At 37.8% G+C, this 12,016-nt stretch overlaps 1 protein-coding gene across 3 annotated transcripts in view; it reads left to right on the top strand.

Annotated features, from left to right (window-relative positions):
* The window catches only part of HAO1 (hydroxyacid oxidase 1), a 75,738-nt gene extending 64,757 nt beyond the window's left edge, over positions 1-10,981 (top strand). Inside the window, exons 3-6 of one of the 3 annotated variants that reach the window (XM_072634426.1) lie at positions 1,118-1,227; positions 3,873-4,031; positions 4,116-4,185; positions 10,435-10,981. In XM_072634426.1, the coding sequence (XP_072490527.1) occupies positions 1,118-1,227; positions 3,873-4,031; positions 4,116-4,185; positions 10,435-10,505 (410 nt within the window). In that variant the 3' untranslated portion in view covers positions 10,506-10,981. Of the gene's footprint in view, positions 1-1,117; positions 1,228-3,872; positions 4,032-4,115; positions 4,186-10,434 lie in introns of those variants that run through there. The other 2 variants (XM_072634427.1, XM_072634428.1) reach the window with 2 other exon arrangements.
* The last annotated feature ends 1,035 nt before the right edge of the window (positions 10,982-12,016 follow it).

Below are 12,016 nucleotides of genomic sequence, written 5' to 3'. Positions count from 1 at the left end.
CTCCTCTCAGTCAACACATTTATCCAGAAAACAGTTTTCTCTCTGGTCCTCAGAACAGTCTGTATCTCTCCTCAAGCATCTATCTGGTGGGGGTGGGATGGGGGAAGGAGCTGTGTTTCTTCTCAAGCTGATTTTATCAGTATTCTTCACACAAATATTTTTTTCTGCCCTTATTAGCAACCAAAATGTCCATATAACAATGGGGGCAGTATCTTACTCTTAGATCAAGACTAAATTTACCTCTCTGTAACTTTCACTCGTTGCTACCAGTTCTGTTCTCTGATGCCAAACAAAACAGTATAATCCTACTTCCTATGGGACTGCCTTTGAAATACTTGAAGGTAACTTTTATGTTCTTCTAATCCATTCATTTTTATTGACACTTTTAATCTTATTAATTTATTTCAACATCACTGAAAAATTATATCAAATGTGGGGATCATTTTTGCAAGTGTGTATATATATATATATATGTGTATTTAGATATGTATATGTAGGTATCTACATGTATATATCCATGTTCTTTTGTTTAATCCTTTTAATTTGCATATAAGAATTATTCGTGTGGAATATTTTATTATCCCATATTGACTATCAGTAAAATTGAACTGCATGCAAATTCCATCAGTTATTAATACTCTTTTTTATTTAAGATGATGTAAATTCTGACTTTATCTTGGTCAAGAGCATCATCCCTCCTGTGGTTCTGTCACCTCTATTACAGGAGTTTTGTGTACAGTCTTCACTGATGAGATCCAACCCATCAGATCCAATGAGTAGTTATGAAGTGCTTACTTTACATTACACACATTACATGCACATTTACATTACATTACATTACTTACATTACATAATAGCTACTGTGAGCAGATCTAGGGGTACAAAGACAAAATGAGCCGGTCTCTAATGTTGAGAGAATTTATGTTCTGCTGGAGGGAGGGAGAGTATGGCTACAAGATCCATGAAGACATTCCTCAAATCTATATTCTGAGGTAAGATTTTTAAAACTACCCTTCAGAATTGCTATTTAGATTTTTTTAAAAATAGAAACCAGGCAGTTTGCTACAGTATCCTCAGTTTAGTTTAATTACTGAACTGCTGAATCATGTTTTTCCAGCTGATGATGCCAGAGAAGCTGTGAAATATGGTGTCAATGGGATATTGGTGTCCAATCATGGTGCTCGCCAACTAGATGGAGTGCCTGCCACTGTGAGTACTGATGAAAAGGTGATTGGAGTATGTTTTGCAGGTATTCTTTGAAAAATTTCCATTGCACTTTTAATTTTAGCCATTTTTCTATCTGTCTGGTTTGATCTTGGTCTTTTTTGTATGTGTGTGTATATGTAGCCATCAGATAATGATCCTTGTGTAAACATATATGCCAAAGGGTTTTAAACCCAACAAGCCCTTACTGGTAAGAATGTCATGTCATTAGATTATACTCAACTCTTAATGAAGTATTTAGTCAAACGAGCTGATTTCTAAGGTTCATTCTCACTCTGAAGTCCTTTATGACTAACTAACTACTTTGTGGATTGAGTATAGAAATGGGAGGTAGGAGACCTATATTTATCATTAACTAACTGTGTGATCTCGGGTAAATTGCCTGATTCTCTATACTTTAATATTCTCATCTATAAAAATGAGGGAGGTAAAGTTACGTGATCCATGCCTGACAGTCCATCTAGTTATCTAGTCACCTAGCTAAGTCATCTAGCTGTCTTCTATTGATTGAGTACTTAGTGCTTAGCAGAGTGTCCACAGCTTAGCACAGTGCTTGGGGCATTATCAATGTTTAATAAAAGCTCATTGATTGATGGATTGCTACCTACTTTATGTCTAGCTGTATGGTATGTACTGTAGGAACTTATGAAGATATCTATGGAACAGAGCCTGTAGAATGATTAATATAGAAACCAAAAAGGTCTTATAAGCAAATCAGGAAGTCTTAACCTTTACTATGTCTTGGACCCCTTTGTCAGTCTCATGAAACCTATGGAGTCCTTTTCAGAGTAGTGTTTTTAAATACATAAAATACAGTGGATTACAAATGAGTTTAATCACATTGAAATTATCAAAATATTGTAAAAAATCAAGTTGGCAGAACCCTTGTGCTATAAGCTGCGTATCTTTATAGGTTAGAATGTACTGAAAAACCTAATAAAATGAAATAGAGTAGGAATAAATGTGAGTTCCACAAATTAGCTTTGTAAGTACATGAGAAGACAGCTAATAATCTACCTCACAAAAGAGAAGCTACATTTTAGAAAGGACCTTGATATGCAAGATATGGACAACCAAATATCATATCATATAAGGACAGATAGAAAACCCTGCTGTTCGTGTTTAACTTGAAAAAGACTTAAGGTATTGTAGCCACTACATGGAGCCATGGATACTCTGCAGTCAGGAAGACCTGAGTTCTAATCTATGCTCAGATACTTGCAAGCCATCTGACCCTGGGCAAGTCATTTAACTGCTGTCTGCCTCAGTTTCCTCAACTGTAAAATTATAATACCACCTACCTCTCAAGGTTGTTATGAGGATCAAACGAAATATTTATAAAGTTCTATACAGGTGCTGCCTGTAATAATTGCTGGCATTTACACAGTGCCTTACGGTTTAGAAGGTGCTGTATATACATGATCTTAGTTGATCCTAGGGAGAGATTTAGGATTATCCCAAGATTTTAGAAGAGGAAACTGAGGAAGACAGAATTTAAGCAACTTGCCCAGGGTTACACAACTAGCAAGCATCTGAGACTGGATTTGAACTCAGGTTCAAATTTCCTGATTCCAGGTCCAGCACTTTATTCACTGTACCACATATCTACCTACAGCATTTTCTTGGCTAACCATGTAAAGATTGTATTTAAGAGTCTAAAACCTAAACTCAAAAAAGGTTTTCTTCCATACCTTTGGGAAGTGAAAGCTGAAGAAACAACAGACCATTGCCATAAGTTTATCAATACCTGGCATATATAGGATGTTGCAAGGTAAGAAATAGAATAGGGGTATAAAATAGTGGAATTGTTAAATTTATTTATAATCTACCTCACTGAAAATTATACAGCACAGCAAAGGTACCTCCAGTAGAATTCCAGCTCCATTGTCTATAGTTGAAAATGCTAGTCCACAGATGAAACCTTCTGTCCCATAGATACATGACAGCAATCTGGACTCAATTTTGTAGCACTAGGTTCATGTCATAAATGTCTTTCCTAGGTCATTTTTAGGCCATATTCAGTGTTTGAAATAACCTAAACAGACTATTTGATAGGCTTTGAAAATGTGCATTGAACCCAAGCTGGTTAATATTTTTCTCGTTTTTCCTTACAAATTGGGGAAATGTGCTTAATTACAGCTTGCATCATAGTTTGGAAATTGTAGCACTTATATGTTGATGTAATTTGCTTGAATATAAGAAGAAAGCAGTGTATATGTAAATTGATCCAAAGTATGTTTGGCAAGGTAGCAAAAACTAAATGGGAAGGGAGAAAAACTCACATTACATGCCAAACCATTCAGGGCTACGGGCCAAATTCTACCCTTACTCAGTCCATGGTGGAAATCTGTGGCCAAATTCAGCCCTCAGTTCCTTACAGGAAACTCTCCCAGAGATTATCCCACCAACCCTAAACCTGAATGTAAAGGGAATGTTGTTGATACTTTTAATTCCTAGTCCCTTCCTCTTCTGTTTTTTTTTTTTTTTAAAGGAAATTGTTTTATTCTTGACCCTAAACCTGCATTCCTGTGGCCTGCTGCTTTCACCTTAAGTCCTGGTCTGATGAGATTAGCAGCCTTTGGGTGGCCGTAAGCAGTATTCCCTTTAAATGGACCAATGACATAACATTTTCTGTCTTGCCTCCACAGATTGATGTCCTGCCTGAAATTGTAGAGGCTGTGGAGGGAAAGGTGGAGGTGTTCTTGGATGGGGGTGTACGTAAAGGAACGGATGTGCTGAAAGCCCTTGCTCTTGGGGCCAAGGCTGTATTTGTGGGGAGACCTGTAATCTGGGGATTGGCTTATCAGGTAATTGAATAATTAGATCCAACAAATGTCTGGTATGAATGAGTCAGACTAAGCCAAATACTTCCCGCTCTTTCATTTATTTAGGGGGAGAAAGGAGTGAAGGCGGTTCTGGAAATGCTGAAAGAAGAATTCCAGTTGGCCATGGCTCTTACTGGTGAGCTCTTAAGTCTTTCATCAAACCAGTCAGTAATATTTATTGTGCACTCTCTGATGAATTTTGAACACTATAGTAAGGCAACTTTTGTGGTGCAATACATAGAGCATAGGGTCTGGTGTCAGGAAGACCTGAATTCAATTCAGCTTCAGACACTTACTAGCTGTGTGACTGTGGGCAAGTCACTTAACCTCTGTCTGCCTCTCTCTCCTCAATCATAAAGTGAGAGTAATAAAAAATCTTCCAAGTTGTCATGAAGATCAAAGGGGATAATATTTGTAAAGTACTTCACACTGTACCTGGTACATGGGTATTCCATAACTGCTCCCTTCCTTTCCCTATAGTAGGCATCTTGGAAGAAGATGGAAAAACATGGTCTCTGTCCTTTAGGGGCTGGTAATGTATTTATAATACAGAACATACTCTTATGACTAAAAAGAACTGACCACATACTTATTGAGTGATTTCTGTATATAGGTATTGTGATAGAAATGAGCCAAAATGATATACAAGTGTAAGATATATTCTCTGTTTACAAATAGCTTGCATTATAGTTGGAGAGAAGGAAAGGGGAGAATGACAACATAAAGGAGCAACCTGGAAAATTTTTTTTTCTTTACAACTGCAATGAGTTATTTGGATCATTTCAGTCCATTGGAAAGAGCTGATTCTCTAGCATCTCCCCAAGTGTATTTCCCTTTAGGAGAAGTTTCAAACACATAGTGGCACTATAAAAATTTTGCTCTTAGGGAAAGGTGGGTGGCAAGGGAAGTTGTGTTGGCTTTTATAGGCTCCTGAGATTCTAGTCTGTGTGTGTGTATGTATGTATGTGTATGTACATGTGGTGAGTATGTGTGTGTTTTACATTCTTTCTTTGGACTAAAATAAAGATTATAGAATCATAGACTTAGAAATGGGAAGATTGTAGAGGTCATCTAGTCCAGCTCCTTTGTTTTATAGATAAGAAAGACAAGGACCAGAGAAATTAAATGAATTGCCTGGGGTCACAGAACCAACAGGTGTCTAAGATGGGATATGAATCCAAGTCCAGTGCTGTATCCACTATAACCCCACTGCCTTTCATATACGCTGTCCTGAATCTTGCCCCCCTTCTCTCTCTCTCTATCTGCCTTTCTCTCTGTGTATATACATACTGCATTTGTTTTGGAACCCAGGGCTCTTTTGACTCATATATTTAGGACATACACAAGCTATACACCTTTTTTGTTAATTTATGGAATAAAACAAGCATTTCCATAACAGAGTATAATTAAAAAAAGATGGTTGCACATGAAACTGCAAATCTGTTATGTACAATTTGTTATTCCTTTTAAATAGATGTTCTGATGTGTTTATAATCGACTTTGGGTGAGGACAAAACAAGCCAAATTCTGCATCTGACCGGAGATCCTCAGGTCACAGGGGGCATGAACTAAATTGATATTTATGAGAATTCTTCCTAGACTGAAGACAGTTCTTGAGAACCCGTAGCTTGAGTTTCTGGGCTATAGATTCCATCTGTAGTCAGTCAATCAGTTTTATCAATAGACATTTATTAAATATGTACTATTGTGCCAGGCACTGTACAAAGTACTACATGTGTGTGTTTGTCCTTCGTTGCCCCCGAAGAAGACCATGCCATCAGAGAAATAATGACATGACTTGCACTTGACTTTGTCTTGAGTGACAGAGGGCTGTGCAGATCACCAGGCTCACTTGTCCTCCAGAGCCATCTGAATCCAGTGACCAGATATTCATCAGGCTGACTGGAGATGACCCACGATGAGGCAATTGGGGTTAAGTGACTTGCCCAAAGTCACACAACTAGTGAGTGTCAAGTGTCTGTACAAAGAAAGACAAAAAGCAGTTTCTACCCTCATGGAATTTTCAGACTAATAGAGGAAACAGCAGGCAAATGATTATATACAAACAAGAGATATACAGGAAAAATTGGGAGTTTAGTCAGAGGGATGACACTAATATTACTGAGATGCAGATGATGGGGACTTTAAGCTGAGACTTGTAGGATTTGAAAGAAGCCAAGAGGCAGACAGGAAGAGGGAGATTCTCAGGCATGGAGGATAGACAAAGAAAATCCTCAGAAATGGAGGGTCATGTTCTAGTAAGGTATAAGAAGACTTGAAAGGTAGAAAGGAATTAGGATATAGAAGGTTTTAAAAGTCAAACAGGAGATTTGATATTTGATCATGGAGCTAATAAGGAGCTACTAGACTTGGTTAAATAGGGGGCTGACATAGTCAGAACTGCGCTTTTGTTATTTCAGTTGTTTTCAGTCATGTCCAATTCTGTGTGACTCTATTTGGGGTTTTCTTGGCAGAGATACTGGAATGATTTGCCATTTCTTTCTCCTGCTCATTTTGCAGATGAAGAAACTGAGGTAAACAGGATTAAGTGACTAGGGAGTGCCTGAGGCTGTATCATCTCAGGAAGATGAGTCTTCTTAACCCCAAGTCTAGCATTCTATCTACTTCACCAAGGAATTGCCCCTCAGAATTGCAGTTACAGAAAATCAGTTTGACAGATGAGTAGAAGATGGATTTGAATGGGGAGAGACTTGAGGCAAAGACACCAATCAGCAGACTGTAGGAGGTTTTCTAGAATCTTTAAAAATAATAGGTTCCTAGGAATACTTCCCTGTCAGGCCTAGAGGCCTAAGGGCTACCCGAGTCTTACCTTACCTATCGCAGGTCTTCGGCTGGCCAAACTGGATAAACGTATGAGAGAAGAGACTTTCCAGAGTCGAACAAGGGTTAGGCTTTATTCAGGGTCTTGGTTACATGTGCAGGGGGAACTCTTCCTGAGGAGAGAGGAATCTCCCAAGGAGGCAAAGATCTTACAGTAAGAGATTGGAAATGGAAGTGGAAGAGGGAAAGAGGGGAGAGGGAAGAGAGAAGAGAGGAGAGAGGGAAGAGGGGCCTTCTGTCCTCTAAGGGCCCCTCAGCGCTAAGAGCGCCTTCAGGCTTTCCTGACCCTACTTAAGCTCTCCTGCCACATAGTTTGCACCTGAATACCGTGCCTGTTAGACAACAATAGGTGTGCTCAGACTCCGGGCCAATCTCGAGGGCGAGGATGCTCTCTCCCATCACGTTTCCCACGGGAAGAGGCGGAGACGCACGAAATAGCCCGGGTCTCACACCTCAATTCCCTGCTGTTCCCTGGGGGGCCTCATGAGAACTCTAAGGTTTAGAAGTCCTCACCTTTACCTGCCCGAGACTGTCCACATGGAACTGAGCTTACACCCCCAACACTTCCCCTTTTGGTAAAATTTTTTTTTAATGAGGCTTTTTCTTTTTTCAAAAATCTTTTTGCCAAGTTATTTTTAATTTCATTTTAGCTACTTAATTTTCCCCTTTTTTGGAGGAGGAAGTGGGAGACTGGACACACCATAGCAGAGAGGCTTCAAGATGTACCAGACAGAGCACTCAGCTTGAAGTCAGGAAGAAATGGTTTCATATCTTGCCTCTAATACTTACTATGTAAACTTTGATAAATCATTTAAGGGGAAGAAAACAGGCATTTTTAAGCACTTACTATGTGCCAGGCACTGGGCTAAGCACTTAGGAACACTATCTCATTTGATGCTCACAAGAACCCTGTGAGGTTGATGCTATTATACCCATTTTTCAATTGAGGAAACAGAGGCAGATAGCTGTTAAGTGAACTGCTAAGTATCACATAGCTAGCAATTTCCTGAGGTCAAATCTGAACTCAGGTCTTCCTTAATCTAGGCTTGGTGCTCCATCCATTGTGTTACATAGATGCCTATGATCAGTCGCCTTTCTTGGAAGATGAAGAGAATAGCTATGTTACCTACTTCAGAGCTGTTGTAAGACTTTAATGAAATAATACATGGTCTTCCTTTTGGGAGATCCTGTATATGTTAAATGCTTTCTAAACATTAAAGTTCTATCTAAATGTACCAATGATTAATGTTGTTGGGGAATTGACATATAAAAATAAAGCTAACTAAAAAAATGCAAAATAATGTAAAACAGATATCAATTGAGTGGGGCAGAAAATAATTCAGCCAAAAAGGAGGAGAGGACAGAATCTTTCTGGTCTTGAGTTCAGTCTTCAAAGATGAGGAGTAGCTGAAGAAAAGAAAGAAAGAAGAAGGAGGATCACATTATGTGAAGGAAATGTTTGTGTAAAGATGAGGAAGAAAGAAGGTATGTGTCACAATCATGACAAAGATCAATCTAGTCTGAAGTAGAGTTGGTAAGATTGGAGTGATGGCTGGTATTAAACTGCGGGTGTTTACTAGTATTGCAAGCTAAAAATTGGAAAGTTTGAATTGACTTCAGTGTCTGAACAAGGCTGAGATGATGATTTTTTTTTTAAAATGAAGTTTACTCGGGTAGCCTGTGTAATATAAATGATAAAGACCTGATGTAAAGTGGTAGAAGCAGGAATGAAGAGAAAAAGACAGATCAAAAATATATCATTTGGTCAGTCAGTCAAAAAACATTTTTTGAAGCATCTGTTCTGTACCAGCCACTGTGCTAAGTGCTGGGGATACAAAATGAGGCGAAAAACAGTCATTACCTGAAGAAACTATAATTTGATGGAGGAGACAACATGCAAACCAGTATATACCAATAAGCTGTTTGCAAGATAAATAGAAATAAATAAGTAAGGGAAACCACAGTAATTGAGAGGGATTGGGGAAGTCTTCCTGTAGAAGATGGGTTTTTATTTGAGATTTAAAGGAAGTCAACAGAGGGAAATGAGGAGGGAGAGCATTCCAGGCATCAAAGACAACCAGAGAAAATGTCTGGAGCTGAATGATGGAGTGTCTTGTTCATGGAACGACCAGATAACCAGTGTTACTAGATTGAAGAGTTTGTGTTGGGGAGTAAAATATGATAAGACTGAAAAGTTTGATTATGAAGGACGTTGAACACCAAACAAAGGTTCCGTGATAGGGAGCCGATGGAGTTTATTGAGTGAGGGTGAGTGACATGGTTAGATTTGTACTTTAGGAAAATCACATGAATGGATGAATGGGGAGGAGAGACACTTGAGGCAGTCAGACCCACTAGAAGGTTATTGCAATAGTCCAGGGCATGTTATGATAAAGACTTGCATCCAAATGGTGGCAGTGTCAGAGGAGAGAAGGGGGCATATTCAAATGATATTGCAAAGGTGATGCTGAGAGACTTTGGCAACATTTTGGAAGGGAGGGTTTGGGGGAAAGATAATGAGTTCTGTTTTTAATATATTGAGTTTAAGATGCCTACTAAACATCTAGTGTGACATATCTGAAAGGCAGTTGGAGATGTGAGATTGGAGCTCAGCAGAGAGTTTGAAGTAGGACATGTTGATTTGAGACTCATCAACCTAGGAATAGTATTTAAAATACAGAGGAGCTGATGATATCCCCAAGTAAAGTATCTCTGGCATAGAATAAATGGTTTCTACTTTGCAGATGATGTTCACATATGGGTTACTCAAAGGTGTGGAATGTTGACTGTCTCCTATAGATCCCCAAACGAAGGAAATACTGAAACATTCAATTAGAACTTATGAAATGTTTGTTGAATATACTGAAAGAATTATCCCTTTTTCCATAACCAGAAGCTAGAGTAGGAACAGGATATGGCTTCTTCTGTAGTCCCCTATTAGGTCGCTCTCTGTTACTTTTCATCTTTCACTCTGGAATCATCTTGAAGTTACTGATTCAGAACAGATTCAGTGTGCATCTGTACAAGGAAGATGAAATGAATTACTGAGTCTGTTTTCCTGATAATTCTATTTCCAAAACCATGTAACTAAGTAAGAAGAAAGGTTTATTGTAATTTTTAAAAAATTTTATCTTTATGACCCAGGTTGTCCACATTGATTGAATTTTTGACATGATTGCTTGACTCTCCATTGCATTTTGCTTGTGTAGACAGTCTCTGAGGGAAGAATGACACCCTGTGAATCATCACCCTGAATTTTTCTTTGCTACAGAGACAGATCCTAAAGGAAAGCTTTCAGTCCCCAAAGATCTATTAAATGTGGCAGAAAGAATATACTCTTTGTGTTAATAAAAATATGTGCCAGTCATTTCGTGTTAAGGACTGTTTAGGTAATAAAAATGGTCTCATGCCACATAAGAGTTGGCAGGCCTACCTTGAACCATAAACTTTACATTAGTCAAGTTTTACATTCCTTGGGAAAACCATTACCTGACTGATTATTATTGCATTTATTTTATATTAAATGTATGTTTTGTTTTTTCAGGGTGCCGGAATGTAAAAGACATTGACAAGACATTGGTGAGGACAAATCCATTGGTTGTTTCCAAGATCTGACAGTGCACGCTATTTTCTCATCTGTATTCTTTCTTTCAGCATGTGTTTCTTGACAAAGAGACACTGTGCAGAGGGTGACCATACTCTGTAATTCTGAGCCACCATACAAAGAACGTCGTTCTTCCCCAACAAAATAGAAAACTCTTTTAGTTCCTAGCTACTGACTTTTTCAATGGGTGTCCCAGGATCATTTAAAAAATGCACTTGCATCCTAGGAATATATTAACTGTTAAAAAAAGAAAACATTGAAAATGAATTTATACAACTCAATTCTCTTAAAAAGGTAAAAGATATACTTTGGCAAAACTTGGGGAACCCACTATTAACAAACAAATGACTGAACAGAGGTGTTTGCTCAAGCAAATTGATGGAGGTAGCTTAAAAATTGTGTCTTTCTTAAGATTGAGGTCCTGGGCTTAAGAACAGATTGGAGGCAGGGCTGTGAAACTGATTTGATGAATAAAAAGTAGACTTTACATTATTTGTGTGTGTGTCACTTAATGACATATGATAAGAAGTTTGCTTGCTTCCCAACTGAAACTTTCTCTTGTCCATTATCTTCTTTCCTTTTGTCCCTTCTGGGTACTAAAGATCTATATTGTCCTAATTTTTTTTTATCTTTTCTGATGATTTTTCCTCATCTGTTATTTTCTTTTTTTCCAAATCATCTATTACCATTTGGGATGCCCTCAAAATCTCCAGGTTAGAAGGAATGTTAGAGGCCATTAAGTCCATGGTGTCCAAGGACAGGAATATCTTCTGCAATCATGTTGACAAGTGGTCATCCAGATACAGTTTGAAAAAGTATACTAAAGAAAAACTCACTACCTCTCAAAATTAGGGGATGGTTGGATTTTTTTCTCCCAAGAAAAGTCACTTATTGCCTTAATTATAGTACCTTAGGGGTTATAGAATCCTTTGCAGTATAGCAAGATGAAAGTGTTGGAGAATTAATCACTAACTGAAAATACTACATATTTTGTAGATATTTTCTCTACTTTTCAAATTGGGACAACCTCATTTATTAATCTAGCCTTATAAAATTCACTAGCAAAAAGATTTACTTTACCTGATTTTTTAAAAAATGACTATACCTACAGAATTTTATTTTCAAATGTGTAGAGCAAATGCTATAGTTATACTATAGGATTTGAGTCAGAGGATTTTTTTCTTTCTCTTTTTTTTAAAGTGGGAAGGGACCTTACAGAGCAATCACCTCATTTTACATATGAGGAAACTGAGGCCTGGGAAAGTTATGTAACTTACCAAGGTTACACAGATAGGAATCAACAGAGCTCAGATCATACCAATTCAGTTGTTTTAAAATGAGTTATGGAGCCAATCAACAATCAATCATCCAAAAGATATTTATTAGGTCCCTATTGTATACTAAGATCTATGCTGGATACAAAGTTGTCCAATGTGGTACCTACTATGTCACAAAATTTCAATTTTTTTACTAAGTAATACATATAATTTTTGTGCCTAAAACCTTAGAGATTATCTAGTTC

This window comes from Notamacropus eugenii, chromosome 1 (assembly GCF_028372415.1).
Source record: "Notamacropus eugenii isolate mMacEug1 chromosome 1, mMacEug1.pri_v2, whole genome shotgun sequence".
NCBI lineage: Eukaryota > Metazoa > Chordata > Mammalia > Diprotodontia > Macropodidae > Notamacropus > Notamacropus eugenii.
Note: the sequence above shows the minus strand (reverse complement) of the source record. Positions and strands in the feature narration are given on the sequence as shown.